Source organism: Symphalangus syndactylus, chromosome 15 (genome assembly GCF_028878055.3).
Source record: "Symphalangus syndactylus isolate Jambi chromosome 15, NHGRI_mSymSyn1-v2.1_pri, whole genome shotgun sequence".
Classification (NCBI taxonomy): domain Eukaryota; kingdom Metazoa; phylum Chordata; class Mammalia; order Primates; family Hylobatidae; genus Symphalangus; species Symphalangus syndactylus.
Genome location: NC_072437.2, coordinates 44,746,278 through 44,770,530, shown reverse-complemented (window position 1 = coordinate 44,770,530; position 24,253 = coordinate 44,746,278). Strand labels below are relative to the sequence as shown.

The 24,253-nt window shown below is 40.9% G+C and overlaps 1 protein-coding gene across 1 annotated transcript; it reads right to left on the bottom strand.

Annotated features, from left to right (window-relative positions):
* Positions 1-1,981: 1,981 nt before the first annotated feature.
* Positions 1,982-15,422, bottom strand: LOC134732577 (uncharacterized). The gene is made up of 7 exons (XM_063618504.1): positions 15,333-15,422; positions 14,079-14,165; positions 13,105-13,258; positions 10,179-10,247; positions 9,358-9,414; positions 3,812-4,057; positions 1,982-2,469 (listed from the first exon to the last, which is right to left on the bottom strand). Exons 1-7 carry the CDS (start codon positions 15,420-15,422, stop codon positions 2,456-2,458), a joined length of 717 nt encoding a protein of 238 aa, XP_063474574.1. The 3' UTR covers positions 1,982-2,455.
* Positions 15,423-24,253: the final 8,831 nt, after the last annotated feature.

Genomic DNA, 24,253 nt, shown 5'->3' with positions numbered 1-24,253 from the left:
AGAGAAGGAGAAAGGTACAACACTGAAAGTCTCCATACTTAATGGACTCCTAGCGTCTTGTGTGGCTCTGCCCCCAGAATGGTGTTGACCAAGTATATTATCTTCCTTTCTACCAAGGGCCCTGGCAGGAGATTAAAAGAGTCTTCCCTGAACAAACTGAAATGCCTCAGAAGAAAAGACCAATATGTAAGGTCTTTTGTGGGGGCCCGAGAAAATAGCTGTACCCCACTTAATTTCTCTATGTGACCTATACACCCTCGCCTCCACCCATTCACACAGACCTTCAGTCATCTTTAGATTGCCTCACTTTTAATTAAACAGATCAACAGATAGTTGAAGAAACTATCTTAAAACTTGAAAATCAGAGACCAAAGCACACAAACAGAAGAAGAAATTGTCTTTGAGAACCGGAACTCAGGAGTAGAGAGGAGTGGAGCAAAGAAACCCTCTTTTCATTTATAAGTCTTGTTGAATGATTTAACTTTTGAATCTATGTACATGTATTTTTGTGATCATTACATGTATATTTTTAAAGAAAGAATGTTTCAGGAATAGACATTCAACTATACAGAATTCTGGGCAGTAATTTTTTTGCATATTTGGTATGTTTCTGTTATGCTTAAATTTTCACAGTAATTGTATGTTTTAAATTTTTTAAACAAAATGCAAGTATTTAAAAACAAAAAAAAAGAAAAAATGAGTAATGCATTCAGGCATAGATAGGGCTGCCTGAGCACACAGAATGGCAGGGTTGAGGGATAACCCTAGCTCCTTAGTTTCTTCCAGTTATTGAAAGGAACACTCAAGTAAGTGATTTTAAAATCACCCTTAAGTCTGAAGTAGCAGCATCAGTGAGGATCTAACAAGAACAGCCACAGCACAGACTTACAGAGTTTGCAAAGCAGGTGTCACACTCTTGCAAGCCACTAAGGGGTAAGGTGCTAAGGATTGGGTGGCAAAACTAAATAATAGCGATCTTTGCAATTCCCACTGATCTGAGCTCAGAAGTACATTGCTGCCCTCTCTCTTACTTTCCCATCCACAAGATATTGAAACTCCCCCTGCAAGGGAGTTATAATAGGAGTAAAGTATTCCCTGCAAGGAGAATAGCAAAAACTTGAGACTAGTGCCTGTATCTGTGTAATCCTGGGGAAACTTGCCACTACCCCAGTAGGAATCAGGAGAAATCCAAGAGATTAAAAAGGCAGGGGAAAAGCTTAAGACCTTCTAATGACAGAACCAGAGCCTTCACCAGGGGAACTAGAATTTAGCTCCAAGACTGAGAAGACAAAGTTGATTAAAGAGCACTGTACTATAGAACGCCCCCTTGCAACTGATTTTGCCCCACAAAGCAGCATCCCACCGTTTTGAGAATACTTGTTCAAATGACTTTGGTTTCTCTGGGGGAAAAAAGAAAACAAAAAAATAACATTTTTTTCCTCTAAGATGGCTAAAGACATGAAATTTAAATTCCAGACTTGTACCCACTGTAGTCAGCAGAAAGCTCTGCCAATACAGACAGCTTATTTGGGAAATATCCACAGCAGCAAAGTCCTAGAGCAAATATGTGTAGATTTCTTGTCCTTGAAATTAGAAAGAGACTTGAGACATAGTATGATGACCCATCATGGCACTCAATGTGCACAAGTCAACCAATCATACCAAGGGTTCAAAAAACATCCGAAATCCCCTAGTGTTATGGGAGAAATCACTTTCCATGTATGGGTTTTCTATTCAAATTCACTAAGGTGAAAAAAAAAGTGGCTCCTATAAGAAATTTTCACTAAAGCTGGTTACAAAAGTCTGAGACCAGTCCCCAGAAGTCCCCCAATCTGAAAAATTCGACAAATATAACTGAACTTGTTGGTGACAGTGCAACCTGAGCTACCGGATGGCTGATACCAGAATCCATCCTGACCCAGCCATATCAGTATTGCCACAATACTGCTACATAAATACAACCACAAAATCTCAGTGGCTTATATTAATAAACATTTATTTTGCTCACAAGTTGACAGTACACCTGGTTAATCCCGATGCTCTGGGACTTAACTGATCTTGGTTGGATTCATTCATGAATCAGCGGTTAGCTAGAAGTTCAGCTGGGGTCTGGTGGGTCTAGTACAGCCTCAATATTCAGTTGGGATATTTCCTGTCTGATTCATATACTCAATCCAGCAGGCTAGCTCGGCCTTTTTCTTGTGAAGGAGGCTGGGATCTAAGAGAATGAATGAGGGCTCTTGGGGCCCAGGCTCAAAATGGGCATATCTTCTTATCTGCTGCATTTTATTGGCCAAAGCAAATTACAGGCCAGCCCAGATTCCAGAGAGGGGAAATAGACTCCACCTTTTTATAGGAAGCACTAATACTGTGCATTGCAGGCAGCATGTTTACAAGGAGGGATGATCAATGCAGACCATTAGGGCAATCAACCTTCCACACCAGCATCTTGATGTCAGAGAATTAGTTCTGTGAGTAAACCAAAAGAACTTGGTTAAAGACAATGTGGCATTCTGGAAGAAAAAAAGAATTATTAGTGAGAAAACCACAGAAATCTGAATCAAGCCTATAGGTTAGTTAATATTAATATTAATTCATTTGTTTTGACAAATTCACCAGGGTTATATAAGATGTTAACATGAGGAGGACCTGGCTGAAGGGTGTATGGGAAGTCTGTACTCTATAACTTTTCTGTGAAGTTAAAATTAATTCAGCATAAGATGTTTATTTTTTAAAGAACATGATAAAAAGGAATTTGCAGTATAGGCCATTTGGGTAGCAGTGCCCTTGACTGTGTGCACCACTGAGTCATGGAGAATCCTCCATCCTCTATTCAGAAACCCCTGCAGCCTGGGAAAATATGGCAGCATGTGGGGCACTGAAAAGCTCAGCAGATGGCTTGGCCAGGGCCACCTCTCTGCAGACCTCCAAGACAACAGCAACGCTGAAGGCTAGGGGCTGTGCCAGCATCCTTTCTCAGTGTGACGAAAAGGGTGTTGACCCAGCTGGCTCTGGTGGTTAGGGGAGATGCCACATGGCCACATGGCTGCAGTGCTTGGGAAATTCTCTTTTTTTCCTTTATGAAGGGAGCGAAATCCAGACTTAGCCATGTCCATCTGACTTTCTGAGAGTGACAAATTGTGATCTTCACCATGTAGCAGCTCTGAGTCTGATGTGGAAACTAAATCAGGCACATAAACACATAATTACAGTACAGTGTGATAGAGTCTGTATAGTGAACATGTGTTTCTTGTCTGTTCCACTGTCTTCCTTCGGAAAAGCCCAACCTCCTTCCACCTTTGCCTCTGGCTCCCAGAGGTAGATAGGCACATGACATAAGACCCAGACCTGGCTGTTCACAGGAGCTCATCCCTCTGGCCACTGCAATTGATCAGGGAGATTAGCCCCAAACTGAGCACCAATCAGACCTTCTTCATCATATTTGATATAAAGTTTCTAGGAAAAGAAGGATCTTTCTTTCCCTAGTACCAGAAAGAGTTATAAAAATAGAGACTTTCTGAAGCTAAAGATCACCAGAGGGAAGAGCCAAGATATGGAGAGAGAAAATCTTCATAATGTAGTTTAAACCCCTAGATGCAGCCAAGCCTGATGCCAGAGATACCCCTTAGACTTCTATATTTCCAGCCATAATCTAGCTTGAGCTGGGTTTCTCTCATTTGCACCCAAAACAATCCTGCCAAATGCAGAGATGGGTACCTGGAAGTGGGGTGTTGGAATTAACAGGCATTAAAATGAAGGGAAAGCCTGACAATAGGTGGGACCCTGGGAAGTCAACACTGCCCCTCTTTACCTGGGATGTTAGTGATGCCTCTTAAGTGGTAGCAAAGCAGCAGGGAAGGTTTTTCCTTGTTGTTCCTGGGACTCAACCAATTCACTTCCGTGTCTCTGCAGATATCTTGTGACAAAGTTAAAATGGGCTGACCGTATTTTGCAGCCTTTATTATCCTAGAAGTTTCAGACCAAGCTGTCTCTCTATAGCAGAAGGGGAAGGGCCTACGTAGCCTCACCAAAGAGATCATTTCTTCCTCCAGAAATCCTTGAAAAGACACAAAGTATGGGTTTTCTGTTTTGAAAGGAGATAATATTGAATTGCAGGAAAAGCAGGATCGCTGGGGGAAACCTAATTTCCTAGGCCCTTACCAAAAACTTCTGGCTATGTACTCCCCACCTTAAAAGACAAGCTCGTTTTTAAAGAGGCAGCCCCGCTCATTATGCCAGCCCATGGTTCTAAGTGCGGGGACCAAGAGGCAAAAAGGGAAAGACATTATTCAGAGACAGAAACTCCAAAACCAGGTTGGATTTAAGGAACATGCCACGGTAGATCCCTGTTCTAATTGACTAGCCTGTTGAATTTCCGAATATCGAATAGTCTGGCCTCCCTCTGAGATTCTAAAGATTATTTCCAGAGGCTCCTCAAACCCTGCAAACAGGCTTGTCATAGATTGTTCAACCTCTAAAGTAATCTCCAGACCCCAAAGCCTGCACCGAAAAAAAATGGGATACTGCTCCGCAGCAGCTCTTCCTGAACTTAGGTAAATTCAGGGGGAAGATTGCCATGGCCTCATTTTAGCCTGCCTCTGGCCCCAGCCCCAGTGCTGCATTCTCACCAGTGAATCAGGCACTGCATTTTCATTCCCATCTGACTTATGTGTCCAATTCAGAATTGATCCACAATGTGCAAAAGAAGAAAAGTGAGTAATAAGCTCTGCTCCAAACCCCAGCACTGAGGAGTTGCTATTTTATCCTGTAGGCCTTAAGGAACAGTGAGGGCTTATCACCAGTTTTAAGCAGGTTTAATGCCGATAAGACTTGTGGTGTGTTTTGTAAAGGTAATGGCGGCAGCATGGTAATTGGTAGGGAAAGGGTAGGACTCAAAATGAACCTAAAATTAGTAAGCAACAGCAATCTAAAAAATAACTAATATAGGCTTGAACTAACAGAGTTGCAATGACTAGGGCATAGCATTAAGGGATACCAGAGAGTATGCAGAAAATGGAAGAGCTTGCCAATATCAGAAATACAGCAAGAGGAACTCCTCCTGTAAGATAGCACGAAGATTAAACTTTGTAGACTGTAAATGGATGCAAGTCCCTTGTTTTGGTTTTGTTGGAGGGAGGGAAGAAGCAGACAGCTGGAATTCTGTCTGAAACAGAAAGAAAGATTTTTAAGTATTAAATACTTATTTTTCACTTGAAAAGGATTTGTACTGAAAATTGTCAAGATGTATAGGTGCTCTTAAGGGATTTTGGCAACATATACACAAAAGAATGCCTTGGTTACCTACTGAAATGCAGCCCATGGGCCCTTAAACCTTAGCAGGTGTTTGGGAGCCTCTAGGTCCACTGCACAAGGTTTTAGGCTAGAAAACGAGGCTAATTACATTCTTTCTGAGTTCCCTTTCACCTGGATGAGAGCATAGTGTGAAGTGATTCTAAAGGACTTAAGAGACAATAGAAACAGATCAGAAAAACTGAAATCAAAACATATTTTAATAATTTATAAAAGCTAGAAGCGATGATTACTTGCCCAATGGAGTTGGCATCAGCCTTCGTCCTTCAACATCCCTTCCCTCACTAAGATTCTGTGAAATACTGTGTTCCCCTAAATGCTATACCTTTCCTTCTTTGCCACCGCTTCACATTAATCCCTAAATAGTGTTAAATAAATGCCCATTGGTCTCTCGGGCAAATGTTGATTCAGTGTGGCAATTGTAGTCCATCTATCACATAGGGTCTACGCAAGGATTGAATGAAATTTTGCAGGTTAAGAGCTTAGCTTAGTTCCTGGCAGATAATAAGCACTCACAGATGACGGCTATCTTCAATTCCATATAGCACTGAAAATTGTAATTTTAGCTACAAAAGATGTTAGCAAAATGACACTTGTATTATTGTAAGCATCTGGTAACCCACCCCATTTTCACTCCAGTTTCTACTTCTTTGTGCTTTGATTGCCCAAAATTAAATATTAAAATTAAATTTATCAAAGAATTTGAAGACTTAGATGCTTACATTTTAAAAAACAAAACACATAATGATAATCAAAATCCCACCCAAGCATTCTTTGGCTAAGTCCAAGATTGTTATTCACTAGCACAGCTATGCTCCTAATCCTTTGCAAAGAGCAAAACTTCTTTCTCATAATCAGGGCTAAGGCTTAAAGTTCTTTCCCAGAACTGCCTTGAAGTTCTTTCTTCAACTTGGCCAGCTGCACTTGAATTCGAGATTTCCGCCCTAGAAAGAATGTAGTTATGTCCAAGTGGGATGAGTCATTGAATTCTAAGCAGAAAATATTTTATCTGTTTAAGAGGAGAGTGGAGAGTTCCATTTTTATGGTGAAACAGTGCTTGAAGCAGGCCAGGATGAAAGCCATCCCATCTCATCCCATTGCCTCTTTTCCATGCCTTGCAAATGTGAGAGGGAGGGAAGAATTGACAAGAAACTATTTGAACTCTGGCCATAGGCCACTTGGCTTTGTAGATTTACCAAGCAATCTTGGCAAATAAGAAAAAGTCCTTGAGTAATAGTATGGAACATTAAGCCCCTCAGGGATGCTTATTAAATGCTTCACGGCTGTGTGTAGAAGTCTTAAGCCCCATCAAGTCATGCTGCCCTATTGATAACCCTAGACTACATCACAGCTCCACCTTCTTTAGACTCTGTATAGGAAGCTATTACACTATTTTTGAAATCTGCAACAGTTTATTAGCTCTCCAGCATTAACTATATGAAGATGAGTTTTCACTGAGTAGTTTGTTGAGAGAAGGACATTTTCAGATGGACATATGAATATGTGAATCACTCAGGTTTTCTTTTTGAAATAACATTGCTGAGGATGAGCCCATTTCATCTTGTCAATGCTCTTCTTCATATTTAATCATTGCATTTACCTTCAGAAAGGTAAAGGAGATAATATTAATTCCATTTGATACAATCAGGTAACAGGCATTTAAGGAACACCTACTATAGGCAAGCTACTCTACTGGGTACTCTAGGGAATACAAAGCTGAGTAACACTTAGTCCTTGCTGTCCAGTGGCTTTTAACAGCAGAGGAAAGACAAAACAAAAGCACATATAACTACAATACAAAGCGGACTATGAAAAGATTTTGATTGTTATGTATAAACTGATGGGAAAGCATCAAAGGATTGTTGTATGCAGGAGAGTGACATGATTGTAACTGCATTTTAGAAGAATCACCCTGGCCAGGCATAGTGGCTCACACCTGTGATTTCAGCACTTTGGGAGGCCAAGGTGGACAGATCACCTGAGTTCAGGAGTTTGAGACCAGCCTGGCCAACATGGCGAAACTCCATCTCTACCAAAAACACAAAAATTAGCCAGTTGTGATGGTGTGTGGCTATAGTCCCAGCTGCTGGGGAGGCTGAGGCAAAAGAGTCACTAGAACCTAGAAGACAGAGGTTGCAGTGAGCTGAGATTGTACCACTGTACTCCAGTCTGGGTGACAGAGCTAGACTCCATCTCAAAAAACAAAAAAAAGAAAAAAGAAAAATCACCCTGCCAGAAGGATGAAGGGACAGATTGAAAGGGAGCAAGCAAGGCAAACAGCATTAGGAAGTTTGAAGTCCCATGATTTTCAAGCTTGAGGCCCAGGAAATCCAGTCGGTAAATTCTAGCCCAAGGACAGGGAAAGACCTATGTCCTACCTCAAGCAGTCAAACAGAGAGAGAGTATTCAACCTTCTCCCTTTTGTGTCCTATTTGGATCTCAGTGGATTAAATGATGCCCACCTACACTGAAGAGGGACTTTTTTTTAATTCAACCCACCAATTCAAATGCTAATGTCTTCTGGAAACATGCTCACACACACACCCAAAAATAATGTTTAACCACGTATCTGGGCATCCCGTGGCTTAATCAAGCTGACACACAAAATTAACCATCACAGGAAGCTACTGTAATAATAGAGGCAAGATATGAAAGCGGCCTAACCTAAGGTAAAGAATACAGAGGGAATGCAGGAAATGTATTAAAAGATTTCAGTGAGGGAAAATGAATAGGCCTGGGTGGCAAATGATTGACTGATGTGTGGCAAATGATTGATTGATAGGTGGCAAGTGATTGATGAGGGATGCTGAGGGAATATGAGATAGAGCCAAGACCTCTACCTTTGGTAGCAGGGTGGGTTCACTGCAGGAGAGCATGGCAGAGATGGAGAAAGGTATCTGGGCAAAGCCAAGACAGAGGAGCACTAGAAGTGCTCAGGGAACAAGGACAGCACTCGGATGGAGAGTGGGGTATAGATGGTAGGAGGATGGCAGAGGAGGTTGGAAGAGGAGGCTGAGCACCTGCAATGGTCAAGTTTTGGAGTTAACTTAACCCAATTAAGGTATACCTAGTTAGCTGGTAAAACATTGCTTCTGAGTGTGTCTGTGAGGGTGTTTCTGAAGGAGATTGGCATGTGAGTCTGTGAACCCAGTGGGGAAGATCCCCCCTCAATGTAGGCGGGCACCATCTGATTAGTTAGCGGTCCAGGTGGAACAAAAAAGGTGGAGGAGGGGTAATTTTTTTCTTTCTCCTCCAGATCCAGGATGTCCCTCTCCTGCCCTTGAGCATCAGAACTCCAGGTTCTCTGGCTTTTGGACTCCAGGATTCACACAAGTGGCCCTGTGTACTCAAGCCTGCAGCCTCAAACTGAGAATTATACCATCAGCATCCCTGGTTATGAGGTTTTGGGCTGAGCCACACTATCTACCTCCCTGGTTCCCCAGCTTGCAGAGGGCCTGTGGTGATACTTCTCAGCCTTCATAATGATGTGAACCAATTCCCCTAGTGAATCCCTTCTCATATATATATATATATGAAGGGATTTACTCGTAATATATACATATATACTCATATACATATATATATGTTCTATCTCTCTGGAAAACCCTGACTATTACAGCACTTTGAATGTCAAGCACAGAGGTTAGACTTTAATTCAGTGAGCAATGGAGAGGCTTTTAAGCCATAGAACAATGTGATTGAAGCTGTTCTTTTGGAAAATTAATCTGATCAATGAAGAGGCCTAGATTCCAAAAGGTTAATTGCTAAGACACCTAGTTAGTGCAGAGATGGGACTAAAATGGAAGTCTTCAGACTCCTGGCCTATTTTGTGCAATAAGGAAGAACATCGCCTACTTCACAGAATTCTAAATATGTACTCCTCTCTCCAATAAGTCTTCCTCCCTTACTGAATTCCACAGCCTTCATGCTTGTCTTGGGCCAGACCTTTAGCACATGAAGAGAATGGATGGATGTTTCCAGTATTTTTTTATTAATGCCCAAAGAGCCCAATTCTATGTTGTTCCAATCATAACGTTCAAAAAATACCTGCTAAATGTAGATAAAGGCAATGGTTTTGTAAGGCTCCTTCAAAGGTGGAATCTACTAGGAATAAAATAAAAATAAAATTTAAAATTACTTAAAAATAATAAGTTGATTTACAATACAAATTAGCATTATTAAGACAACAATATTAAGAATTATATTTTACTGAAGTTTTTTTCTGTGATGAGTTATTTCATACATGAGTTTATTTTGTCTCATAAATACCTATTTGATATATGAGGAAACTGAGTCTTAGAAAGGTAAAGTAATTTACTCAATACCACGTAGTAAATGGTAGAGTTAGGATTTAACCTCAAATTCAACTCCAGAACCCCAGCCCTTAAGCAGTCTGCTATTCTGCCCTTCAGAATCATTTTCTTGAGAAGGTTCAAAAGAAGCTAAGATGAAAGCAGCAAATTTTATTTTTTATAAAGGCAATAAACAGTGATTTTCTTGCAGCTGTGTAGGCCATTGTAGCAAACAGTTGTCTTTTACTCAGAGCCCCAGAGAGAACCTACCAGCTCAAATCGCAACTCCCAATTGCAACTGAACTATCTGGCAAGAACAACAAGTTCCTATCACACCGGAAATAAAGATTGGGGAAGCGGACAGAATGAGAGGGGAGGGAACTGCCATTAACCTCACTTATTTTAAATAACACTTAGATGAACAAAAACAATCAGGAAATTAAAATAAACCCAATTCTAATCTGTACGTGTGCTTTGTGCATTTGCGTGCTTACGTGTAGGTATGTACTCACAAAGAATGCGAGGGAAGTACTGGAAAACCAAACAACTAAATTCAACAAAAAGCGGTGGCCTTACCTGTTAACTTCTGAGCTATTTTCGTGCCATGAAATGCTGCATTTTGGCTCTTTTTGTTTCGTGAAGGCCCTTGGGTAGATTTTTTATGAATGTCATTATTCGCCAAAGTGAATTTAGTAGAGAAAGCCCCAAGGGAGCAAAATGATGAGTTTTTTAAACAAACATTTTGTAATATAATATAACAAACATCTCTCTTTATCGTGTTTATTCATGACCAGACAGTGAATCTTAAATCAGCTCCTTTTGTAATCCATCTTGAGAAGGATGAAGATGGAACTTGATGAAAGGAAAGGCCCACAGGGGAGGAGTTCCAATGCTGGGCTAAGCATTTATGCGAGTGGAGAAAGAACTATGCGAAAGAGGAACCATTAAAAAAAAATTCCATGATTGAAGCAATATGTGGAGAAGGGAATGAGAAAGAGGCAATTTGACAAAAGAAAATAAAAATGATGTGATTAGAGCATGTGAAAATTAATTTTTTTCTAGTGCTGATTCTTCAATTTTTTTCCAACATATTGACCTATATTCTCAATTTCACAGTATTATCTAGATTATATCAGAGTGTTGGACTATTGTGATATCAAATTAGGTAGCTATTCAGTGATGCAATTGGTTGCAAAGCAATTAATTACATACGACAACTCCAAAATAAATTAGTGTTCATTCAGAGTAAGAGTGTAGGCTGAAGTAAAGGATGAGAATGAAAGAAAAAGGATAAGGAACAGGGGAAAGGAACCACTCATAAACACAAGAAATGGTTTCTTATTCAACAAGGTGATTGTTTAAATTTTATGTCTAAGTTGCTAAAAGCAGAAAAAAAAACTGAAATAGTTTAAGAAGGAAGAAGTAGTGAATCTCAAAGATGTTGTTGCTGTAGGTATTTAGAACTAAGAAGTTACATAGTATAATACACCGTGAAAGTAAATGTATTTAATAAGAGAAGAAATGGAAAATATCAAATAAAACAATGTAATAATTTCAATAATGCACTGACTCTTAAAATGTTGTAAGTCTACATGAAGACTTGAGGGTAGCTGGTTCCAGAATATCCAAACCTGAAACAAAATTATTTATTGACATGACAGAATTATCTGAGATCATATGAACATTGTTTATCATGTATTTTATAAGTGAGACAAAGGTCTTTAACAGAAATGTGAATTTTTAGACTCAGTAAGTCAAACAAGTTGTTGAAGAAAATAAAAAAGGCCTAGGTCTAGGATAACCAACAATATTACTAGAAATCATTTATAATAACTCTCATTTCCTGATTTTTCTAGAAATAGTAGTTTTACACTGGAAAACTTGAAAGGACTTACCTCAAACAGTTGTGTAAAAATCCGCATTTCTCCAGATAGTAGTGATTTCAAACCAAGCAAAACTTATTCCTGTTTAACTTTTTTGACCAGGCTCAGAAAACGGATGCTATAATCAGTCTTGAAAACACCCATCAGCCAATTCTAAACAACCTTGAAAGATTATCTTTTAGACTCTAACATGAGACCAACAGAAATAAAATAATCCACTTTTAGAAAAAGACATATTTTTTTCTAAATATTATTGTCTTTTGAAATTATATTAATGTGCTGAATTCTTCTTCTGATTAAAAAATACATATTAAATTACACTGTAGCCTATTTAGCTAAAAGCAGAAATTGTTTAGATCAAGTAAAGAGGCCAACTGGTCCAAAGAAGAGCCTGGGAAAGACCCAGACAAGCATCACCCTGGCTCCAAGGAGACTTCAAATAAGATGGCAGCAATCAAGTGACTGTCCTGCCTGGTGAATCACCATGGTTCATCTGTGTCTGGAAATGGCAATGCAAGAGTAACTTACACTCACTTGCATTATTGATAGCTGGATCTTCAGACCTAGACTTGGAAAAGGCTTTCCACTACTGTATTTATGCATTCTTGCACTGCTATAAAGAAGTACCTGAGATTAGGTAATTTATATATATATATATATATTTTTTAACTTGTGGTAAGAGCCATCCATTCAAATCTATTTATTTTAAGAGTTAGTGAGTTTTAATGTTTTTTTGTTTGTTTGTTTTTGTTTTTTTAATTATACTTTAACTTCTAGGGTACATGTGTACAACATGCAGGTTTGTTACATATGTATACATGCGCCATGTTGGTGTGCTGCACCCGTTAACTCATCATTTACCTTAGGTATATCTCCTAATGCTATCCCTCCCCCCTCCCCCCACCCCATTTATATTTTTTTTTTTTTTAAAAAAAAGAGGTTTAATTGGCTCACGGTTATGCAGGCTGTATAAGAAGCATAGTGGCATCTGCTTCTGGGAAGGCCTCAGGAAGCTTCCAATCATGGCAGAAGGAGAAAGCAGAGCAGAGAAATCACACAACAAAAGCTGGAGCAAGAAAGAGAGAACACGGCGGGAAGGTGCTACACACTTTTATATGACCACATCTCATGAGAACTCACTCACTATCACAACAACAGCAGCTAGAGGCTGGTGCTAAACCATTCATGAGAAATGCATCACCATGATCCAAGCACCTCCCACCAGGCTTCACCTCCAACAATGGGGATTACAATTCAACATGAGATCTGGGCAGGGAAAAATATATAAACTGGACAACAACTGAGCTTCTTTGTAAGAGAGAAGATGAAACACTAAGAGAAGTCTCCCTCCCTTCTTAATGCCCCTAAAGACTGCAGCTTGGAAGTCATGGAAAAGACAAGAGTCTGTACCTAGTAGAAGTCACAGCCAGTAACAGCAGTGCCCCCTTCCGAATCCTTCACATCTCCTTTTGCACTCTGCCTCCTTTAAAGTTCTACCCCAGATCTCCCCACCGACAATTAATACATAATTACTGTGTATCTACTATGTGCCTGGGAATATGCTGTCACTGAATATAGTATAAAAGCATTTTTGCTCAGCTTGCCACATAAAAACTCACCAAAAAAATCTAAAACTGTACAGATAGAACGTCTTCCACTTGAGCGAAATACAGAAACTGTCACAACCACAAGCCACACACTATAAGGCCAACCTAGGAGGTACTGTGTGAGGATTGATTCAGGAAGCCTACCTAGGGGCCAGCTCCTCAGACCCTAGGCAGAATGAAGACATCCCCTACAATAAGGGAGCCAGTAATCTTTGAACTGAAACCTTGAATTCTCAGCGTGAGGACAGATCACGGGAGAGGCAGAAAATGTTCTTGAACAGTCACAGTGCAACATCACAAAACCAAAGAGAGCAGAGGGAGCTATAGGAGAAAGCAGGACATCTTATCTCTTCTTGGGATGATCCAGCTTCTCATCTAAGGGAAAAATCCAGGGGAAGAGCTGAGTGGAGGGAGGAAATGAAACAGCGGCGAGCAGAGAACAACAAGCCTGTGATCCCAATGGCTTTGCTGTTAGCTATGCTATCTTCTGGCTCCTGAAAAGCAAAGGGATATTGTTCCCCCAGGCAAAAGGAGGATAGATTTGATGAAGGGAGAAAGTTCTCAAGACAAGAAACTCTAAGGGGGCCAATGGATATCTATGGCTCATTCACCACTACTACCACCTCCATGTTGGTGTCACCCCAGCACTACCTCTACACACACACATACACACACACACACACATATATACACACACATCAGGGACAGAAGTAAGGTCAGGCAAGCAAGAAGCCTAGGGAAACCCTAAAAGTGAGTTGCCTCCTTAAATTTTACACCCCAGGAGCCTTGTTTTTGCTTCACCTTAATCTCTCTCTGTCCTGACATACACAAACACTCCTATTTGTCAATAAACAATGGGTCCCATTCAAAAATGATGAATTCATATAGGAAAGGGAAAAGATGAAGATAAGAGACAAATAGCTCTCCCTGGTCTCACAGAAAAAAACAGGTAAAATTAGACTACCAAATATTGGGCTTGGACCAACCTCTGACACCAAGGAGTTGGGGTCATCCCCACTCAAACTTTTCAGACTAAAACTTGCAGGGGGAGAAGGAAACTCCTTAAAGAGATACTAGAAAAACAAATGACAACCTTGGTTTTCATAACTTTAGTTAACTGTTAGTATTATGAAAGAAGTACTTCTCCAGGTATTGACTGCCATAGAGCAAATAAAATACACTTCATATTTTTTGAGTTTAGAGAGGATAGTAACTGAAATTAAAATCTGAAGTTGAAGTTGCCTTAGCTAATAGCAACTACCTTTTACTGAGCAACAACTATGTGCAAAGTAATATGTGATACTTGTACCATCTCAGGTAATCTTTTTTAAAATCCTATAAGATAGGCATCATTTTTTTATTTTAAAAAAAGAAAATTGAGGCCCTAGGTAGTTATTTAATGCCATGTCAGCCACCTATTGACTCCAATAGGGATAGCACCATGTCTGAGAAGCCGAAGAAGTGAATTGGAGACAGGGAATGACATTCAGAGTTTATTGGGGGCACTTACACACAGGTATAGTACAGTGACAGCAGGCTGGATGAGAGAACCACTACCACTTATAAAAACCATACAATTTATATAGCATTTTCACATAGCAACCTCCACCTAGCAACCTCCATTTAACCCAAAACAAGGACCTCCCAATCCGCTGTATGACCTACATTCCAAAGAATGGGCAAGGGTTTCAAATGTCCTTCATAGATAAGATCAGTCTCTGGACTGGCCACTCCCAGATTCCTTGGCTCAGAATTCTGAACCAATGCTCTGCTTAGATCATAGGGTCATCCTCATGGTATGCTTCAGTTACAGCTCTCAGGTGCCTCTGCCATACATTTAACTGGACAATTTCATACAACTAAAAAATGGTGGCACTGAAATTTGAATTCAGGTCACAAATTCTTAATAACTAAAAGATTAGAGATTCAGGGTGGGGTTTGGAGCCCATATTCTGTCTCTCTTTTGGAAAGTAAGAAACCTACAAGGTCCTAAAAAATGGCACAAACACCCAAATGAAAATCTAAATGGAGATTAGCATCACTCTCCTTAGAGGCTGGCAAGTGGAGCCAAAGTAGAATCTTTTGCAAACACGTGGGAGAACTAAACTGAAGTCTGAAGGCCACTGGGGTCTCCTCTCCTTCTCTGAATCAAGACTTTGGGGTCTACCCTAGAAAGAGGTTAGACAAACAACTCAGAACCTTGACTAGCTGCTGGGCACAGGATCATGGGTCAGCCTCACACAATCAGACACTGACACAATGGCAAGAGCAAGAGAAAAATGGCTCTGTTTCCTTCTAGAAATCTTCTGCAAACCCATTTCCAGGTCCATGCTTACCTCACAGGAAAACAGAAGGGAAGAAAGCCCTGACCCTCTTACCAACATATGTCACAGATAGGGGAAAGGAACCATGCCACAAAATACAGGGACCCTGATCCCACAGACCAGCCTACTCAGGACCAGTAGGCTTCCCAACAATCATATTGGCTATTTTCTTTCACTTGGAGCATCCTTAGTAAGGAGTAGAGAGAAGCCAGAAGTTCCCTTCATAAGCCTTCCCCCATAGGGAACAAGTGTTGGAAGGCAGAAGTGTGGGCACATATTTGTTCCTTTTTCTGCAAGCTAAAGCAGGAGCGTGAGGCTGGCAGGAGAAAGGTTCTCTCCTGCTCTGGGAAGAAAGCATGTATGTCAGCAGGTTCAGAGCCCCCTGAGATGGGGGATGGGAAGACCCTGTTGGTGGCCCGCCATATACCCTCCACCCATGCAGAAGGTAACTAGGTACTATTCTTGTTTAAATGCCTTTCTACATCTCTCCATCTGTGTAGGCAATCTCTGACAGTGGGAAAGGCTTGGCAGGCTGGAAATTGCCCCAGAAGGAACCCTCAATTAATGAAGGGTAGGAATTGGTGGATAAACACAGAGCAATAGGAGGGTTCTGAAATGTGTTCCACAGTCTTTCAGAAGGTCCCTAGAAGGATGAAGCTCCAATTGCTCACAGCAGTAGCCCACTCATTATCACATTTTGCAGTGGTTTTTTTCCCTTCTTGTTTCTTTTCTGCCACTGTCTTGCACTGCCTCCCGGGATCACATCCCAAAGAAACTGCTTGTACACAAACCCTTGACACAAGTTCAGTTTTGGGTGGAGCTCACTCTAAGAAAGGACCTTCCAGGAGGGAGATATCACTTCCATGCTGCTGCTCCAAGCCCTCTTCATTATAAGTGAGAGAGCTGCTTAACCTGAGTCGATAGAAAGTCAAGCAAGTCGTTACACTGTCTGGCTGCAGGACTTAACCAAGTTTCAACAGGTGTTGTCACCAGGCACCACAGGTGAAGCTTTAGGATGAGGTGGCATTATGGCTTGAAGGTCTCCAGCCTTCTACCATCTTAGTAAGAGGAGTAGTATCCAGGTAGTGGCAATGGTAGGAAGTCTGGTGTTTCAATACACTCTCACAAAAAAGAGAAGTGACAAATTCTCAAAAGAAACCTTATGGACTTGAAAGGCAAGTTGTAGAAACTTCATGTTTAATCCAAGCCCAGATAGTCAATGAATAAGTTCAGAAACTTATAGTCCGTATATTTTTTTCTAAATAATGGCACCACAGTTTTCTACTTGGCATAAAAATAATAATACTTAATTTCAGGGTTGTGACAAATAAATGAGATTGCAGTCTTAGCCCAGTGCCTGACACAATGTTAGCATTCAACAAATGTAACTTCTCTTTCCACTTCCATAAATGTGAGTATCCTTCCACCTTCCCAAGAAACTGGGATTTATGTTGGTCTCTAGCTCAGCCTGAATATATTATTCACAGATATTTTATTGTTGTCACTACCAGTTTTTAAGGACCACCTCTAGGTTCTTTTTGTTTGTTTGTTTTTTCTTTTTTTGTTGTTGTTTTTGTTTTTTGTTTTCTGTTTTTTTTATTTTATTATTATTATACTTTAAGTTTTAGGGTACATGTGCACAATGTGCAGGTTTGTTACATACGTATCCATGTGCCATGTTGGTGTGCTGCACCCATTAACTCATCATTTAGCATTAGGTATATCTCCTAATGCTGTCCCTCCCCCCTCCCCCCACCCCACAACAGTCCCCGGAGTGTGATGTTCCCCTTCCTGTGCCCATGTGTTCTCATTGTTCAATTCCCATCTATGAGTGAGAACATGTGGTGTTTGGTTTTTTGTCCTTGCGATAGTTTACTGAGAATGATGATTTCCAGTTTTATCCATGTCCCTACAAAGGACATGAACTCATCATTTTTTATGGCTGCATAGTATTCCATGGTGTATATGTGCCACATTTTCTTAATCCAGTCTATCGTTGTTGAACATTTGGGTTGGTTCCATGTCTTTGCTATTGTGAATAGTGCCGCAATAAACATCCGTGTGCATGTGTCTTTATACCAGCATGATTTATAGTCCTTTGGGTATATACCCAGTAATGGGATGGCTGGGTCAAATGGTATTTCTAGTTCTAGATCCCTGAGGAATCGCCACACTGACTTACACAATGGTTGAACTAGTTTACAGTCCCACCAACAGTGTAAAAGTGTTCCTATTTCTCCACATCCTCTCCAGGACCACCTCTAGGTTCTTATGTTTCAAATAAAATTTTGTTGAAATGAAAACCAAAATAAGTCCTGTTGTTTTTACAGATTTCTTAAGCTTTCTGATTTCTAGTAACATGACATTCTAGGTAAAAAGCTATCTTTAACTGATTTTTAAAAATCAAGTCTACTGTGATTGATCCATCTGGTTCCTCAGTCGAAACAAGGAACATGAGAAATGCCTGCTTCTAGAGCTTGGAGAGTAGGGGTAAGACAGATAATGCATCTTTCACCAAAGGAAATCTCCACTTCACAGAGAAGACTAGGCACAGCAAGAAGTGGTGCTGATTTCTATTTTACATGAGACATAATTATTTCTATTGCTTCTCCTCTAACTTAGTGAAGACAAACTTGTGTTTCTATAAGTCAATCTTATTTGCTAGGTCTAGTTATTTGCTTTGTTAGCATCCAAAGAACATTTATTTTTCCTTTCCTATTTACATGTTTCAAATTCCCATCCTACAATGATTTCTCCCCTCTCTGTACATTCATGTATTTCTCACACCGTTTCTCTCTCTCCCAAGACCATTGTGCCCTTTCTTTTCTTCCTATTAGCTTGCTACACCAAAGCCATTACAGGAACAAGCTGTCTCTATAATGCCTTACTGAAAATGCAAGTCCCAACTGCTGTTTCATATTCAGTCCACACTGTGCTCAGGGCCTCACCAAGAGGGTGTGCAAGCTTTCATAAGTGTGTTCTTTAATGGCCGACACAAATGATTTTACTCTTCACTCTTCCCACTTCTCTAAAATTAACAAGAGGAAAACTCTTGTGATGCTAGTAGAAGAATAACATAGGCCTGGGTAACAATAAATCAATTTCCTCATCACTTCACCAAATGAAATATTCAGCCCTGACTGGGCGTGGTGGCTCACACTTGTAATCCCCACACTTTGGGAGGCTAAGGCTGGTGGATCACCTGAGGTTGCGAGTTCGAGACCAGCCTGGCCAACATGGTGAAATCTTGTCTCTACTAAAAATACAAAAATAGCCCAGCGTGGAGATGGGAGTCTGTAATCCCAGCTACTTGGGAGGCTGAGGCAGGAGAATCGCTTGAACCAGGAAGGCGGAGGTTGCAGTGAGCCGAGATTGTGCCACTGCACTCGAGCCTGGGCGAGGGAGAAAGACTTCATCTCAAAAAAAAAAAAAAAAAAAAGAAAAGAAAGAAAGAAATATTCAGCCCCAAGTTGCTGAGCCCAGTCTGGGTGGTGCTCCTCCCAGGCTCCCGGAAGCCCCACTCCATAGGTGCAGGCTTACAGACTTCCCTAACAACTGCTGCAGGCCACAACCTCAAACTCACAACAAACAGGAAGCAGGAGGTGCTGTCACATGTAACACGGTCAGAGCTTCAAGCCCCCAGAAAAGCTCAATGCCAGATTTCCATTCTCTGCCCCTGATGATGCCCCGCACTTTCTTAACTAGGCAGCTCAGAATCCTGTTTCTCACGCACAGACCAAGGACACCATCTGCCCCACACTCACCCCAGGAAAGCATTGTTGGTAACATTCCTGAAATTTAGTCATCCAACCTCTACTAGACTATTTCTAGAAGGCAGCAAACCCAGCAGGCTTTCAGGGACAATGTGGACAGAGTCTGCTCCCTCTTTCACATCTCGTTTTGTCTCTCTTCTGCAAGCTAAACTGCCCTGGCTCCTTCCCTCATTCTCAGTTTAACACATCTTGTAGATTCTTCTCTTAGTTTCTCTACTGTTAGCACACTTGAGTTTCAAAGCTACTTTCAAAATCAAGGGTGCTCACCACTCCAGCTAACATTATTGATACAATGTTACAGATACATTATTATTTGTCACTGGTCTCCATCATGATAGGCAAATGCCACGGGCTTTAGGAGTGATTATTTAATATTCTTCATTACATACTGGAACACCTATTGGCTACTATTTAGCTGCTTCTTCCTGTATTTTTTTTCAAAGAATTGAGAAGGAGAATGAGACCAAAAAACAAACAAACAAAAAAGAACATCTATTTTCCTGCAAAATCAAAACATACCTTATAAGTGTCAAACTGTTTTCCAGATTTTAAAATTTGATATGACACCATTACTGAAAAGAATTATCAGCAAGAACTAAAGAGCAATGCAAATGAATTCAACAAGGACTGGAGGAAAATGCACATTAAAATACAAGGAAAATCTATGTGACACAACAGGCTAAACATTAAGGAAGATCACACTGAGTGTTGCTAAATGTGGGAGCCAAACTGTTTTTAAATTTTGATTACATGTCCATAGATAACATGCAGCCGTGGAAGTAGATATTAAGAAAGCAGGGAACTCAGGCCAGGGCACTTCCCATATAAAGTGGGCAAGTACTAGACATTGGGAGGTCATTGTGTTTTAGAATCACTGCACAGCAAGCTGAGAAAAGAGAAGGAGAAATAGAAGGAAGGTAAGGAGAGAATGAAGGAAAAGAGGAAGGATTAAATCAGCAACAGAGCAAACCATGCCTAGGTGCCTCATGCAACTACTGTTTCTGCCAAAAGAATAGAAAATGATGAGTGCATTATTTTCAATAAGCCATCTGACAACAATCTCTGTTGTTTAGCCACTAGGATGATTTACACAGGAATTAGCAGAAACCCTCCGCATCGATGTTATCTGATGTGGATTTGCAAAAGGAACATAATATAAATATTCTAAAATAAGAATGCTGTAAGAAACATAACCTGTGCAAACCCAAACCTACCATCGAACATAAAGAAATATAAGATAGAATTATTCTTCCCCAATTTCAGAGTATGCCTAGTTTGGTATGAGGAGGGAGAGTTATCTATGGGTTTGTACTGTTCTGCTTTGTTTTTGTTTTGTTTTGTTTTGTTCTGTTCTGTTTTGTGTTTCAGGAGATAGCATCTGTTGAGAGACTTTTAAAAATTGAAAGAATAGCTACCCCAGGTTTAGCAGAGACACATAAAAAGCTGTCTTTCCTGAATCACAAACAGCAGCAGAAAAAAAAACAGGAGAAAGTAACTAAAAGGTCATTTCACACTCACAGCATTCTGAGTTTGGGGTTTTCCTTTTTCCTCTGGCCACTACATTGCATTCCATTTGTATGTTGTTTTCTTGATTTAGTCAAGAAAAACAAGCAAATCAAACACAACTACTTGCCCGAGTTCCCCTAGCTTAGCATCATGAGAATTTGCAGTTGTTTTTAATGCATTTGGGATGCTCCTTCAGGCTGTCAACAAACTCTCTCCTCTGTTTATGAATTTATTTGCTACTTTGGTGTTCCTACTCTCTTCACTCGTCCAGATGGATTTCAATGGCATCTCTCCACCTTCCCTACCGTATGTAAAAAAGCACACCTGATGTTCACCCTCTGCTGTTGCTCTGCATTCGCACAAGAATAAAATGAGCGGGGCATTTTAAAACATAAGAAACATACATACTAGACATGTTGTGAAAGCAGTAAAAGACTTGGTAAATTTTTCTTGTTTTCTGATTAAGTTAACGGAAGTTTTTAAACAGTCAACGCGTATTCAATTTACACCTACTACATGCCCAGAACTATAACCAGGCCCTGTAAGGGATGTGGCATTTTTAAGTACAGCACATGGTCCTTGTTCCTACACAGTTTAAATTTAACTGAAACAATTTAGAGATCACTGAAGGGACCCACAGGAGGTAGGGAGGCCTCAGGAGGACCAGAAGCAAGACCTTGAACAATTAGGATTCCTGGAGAGGCAAAAAGAGAGGAATTCAACCTTGAACAGCAAGACTAAAAGCACGAGGGAGGGAACACTGGGAATTTCCAGGACTACCGAGTAGACCTAAAATGAAGCAAGCAGAGAAAGCCAATTAACATGTTAAGAGTTTCAATTATTTCAATTCTATGAGAAGGTAATTTTTCTTCTCTTTATGACATCAAATATTTTGAATAGACATTAAATTTTTTCTCATTTATCTCAGGCTTTATTTTTTAAACACTAATGCTTAATTTTTTCAGAGCAATTTTAGGCTCACAGCAAAATTAAGAGAAAGGTACAGAGATTTCCCATATATATCCCCTGTCCCCCGACATACACAGACTCCATTATCAACATTCCCCACCAGATTGGTACATTTGTACCACCAATGACCCTACATTGATACATCATAATCACCTAAAGTCCCTAATTTACATTAGGGTTCTCTCTTGGTGATATACATTCTGTGGGTTTGAACAAAGGTACAATGACATGTATCCACCATTATAATATCTATCATTAAAGGCATTTCACCACCCTGAAAATCCTCTGTGATCCACCTATTTTCTTTAATGGACAAATTGCTTTTTTTTTTTTTTTTGGTAGCAAAATACATGGAGGACTTGAAGTAGTGTTTCCTAATAACCAATGCATGACCTCTTTACTGCAGAAACCGCATGACAGCAGCATATCTTTCTCACACAGCCCACCCTTACTGCTCAGCCTCATAATAGTGGCATGGGTGGTGATATGGTTTGGCTGTGTCCTCATCCAAATCTCAAATTGAATTCTATCTCCCAGAATTCCCACGTGTTGTGGGAGGGACCCAGGGGGAGGTAATTGAATCATGGGGGCCAGTCTTTCCTGTGCTAGTCTCATGATAGTGAATAAGTCTCATGAGATCTGATGGGTTTATCTGGGGTTTCTGCTTTTGCTTCTTCCTCATTTTACTCCTGCTGCCTCTATATAAGGAGTGCCTTTTGCCTCCTGCCATGATTCTGAGGCCTTGCCAGCTATGTGGAAATGTAAGTCCAATTAAACCTCTTTTTGTTCCCAGTTTTCAGTATGTCTTTATCAGCAGTGCAAAAACAAACTAATACAGTAAATTGGTACCAGTAGAGTGGGGTGTTGCTGAAAAGATACCTGAAAATGTGGAAGCAATTTTAGAACTGGAGAATAGACAGAGGTTGGAACAGTTTGGAGGATTCAGAAGAAAACAAGAAAATGTGGGAAAGTTTGGAACTTCTTAGAGATTTGTTGAATGGCTTTGACCAAAATCCTGATAGTGACATGAACAATAAGGTCCAGGCTGAGGTGGTCTCGGATGGAGATGAACTTCTTAAGAACTGAAGTAAAGGTGACTCTTGTTATGTTTTAGCAAAGAGTCTGGTGGCATTTTTCCCCTGCCCTAGAGATTTGTGGAACTTTGAACTTGAGAGAGATGAGTTAGGGTATCTGGCAGAAGAAATTTCTAAGCAGCAAAGCATTCAAAACGTGACTTGGGTGCTGTTAAAAGCATTCCATTTTAAAAGGGAAATAGAGGATAAAAGTTTAGAAAATTTGAAGCCTGATGATGAATTCTAAATGAAGAAAAACCCGTTTTCCAGGGAGAAATTCAAGTCGGCTGCAGAAATTTGCATAAGTAGCAAGGAACCTAATGTTAATCTCCAAGACCCTGAGGAAAATGTCTCCAGGACATGTCAGAGACCTTCACAGAAGCCCCTCCCATCACAGGCTCAGAGGCCCAGGAGGAAAAAGTGGTTCTGTGGGCCAGGCCCAGGGTCCCCACACTGTATGCAGCTTAGGGACTTGGTTCCCTGTGTGCCAGCCGCTACGGCCATGACTACAAGGGGCCAACATAGAGCTTGAGCTGTGGCTTCAGAGCAGGGAAGCCCCAAGCCTTGGCACCTTCCATGTGGTGTTGAGCTTGCAGGTGTACAGAAGTCAAGAAGTGAGTTTTGGGAACCTCTGCCTAGATTTCAGAAGATGTATGGAAATGCCTGGATGCCCAGGCAAAAGTTTGCTGCAGGGGTGGGGCCCTCATAGAGAACCTCTGCTAGGGCAGTGCAGAAGGGAAATGTGGGGTCCGGGCCCCCACACAGAGTCCCTACTGGGGCACCACCTAGTGAAGCTATGAGAAGAGGGCCACCATCCTCCAGACCCCAGAATGGTAGATCCACCTTCAGCTTGCACCTTGTGCCTGGAAAAGCCACAGACACTCAATGACAGCCCATGAAAGCAGCTGGAAGGGGGGTTGTACCCTGCAATGCCACAGAGGTAGAGCTGCCCAAGATCATTGGAGCCTACCTATTGCATCAGCGTGACCTGGATGTGAGACCTGGAGTCAAAGGAGATCATTTTGGAGCTTTAAAATTTGACTGCACTGCTGGATTTAGGACTTGCATGGGCCTTTGTTTTGGCCAATTTCTCCCATTTGGAATGGCTGTATTTACCCAATACCTGTACCCCCATTGTATCTAGGGAGTAACTAGCTTTCTTTTGATTTTACAGGCTCATAGGTGGAAGGGACTTGCCTTGTCTCAGATGAGACTTTGGACTGTGGACTTTTGGGTTAATGCTCAAATGAGTTAAGACTTTTGGGGACTGTTGGGAAGGCATTATTGGTTTTGAAATGTGAGGACATGAGATTTGGAGGGGCCAGGGGTGGAATGATATGGTTTGGCTGTGTCCCCACCCAAATCTCAAATTGAATTGTATCTCCCAGAATTCCCACGTTGTGGGAGGGACCCACGGGAAGGTAATTGAATCATGTGGGCTACTCTTTCCTGTGCTATTCTCATGATAGTGAATACGTCTCATGAAATCTGATGGGTTTATCGGGGTTTCTGCTGT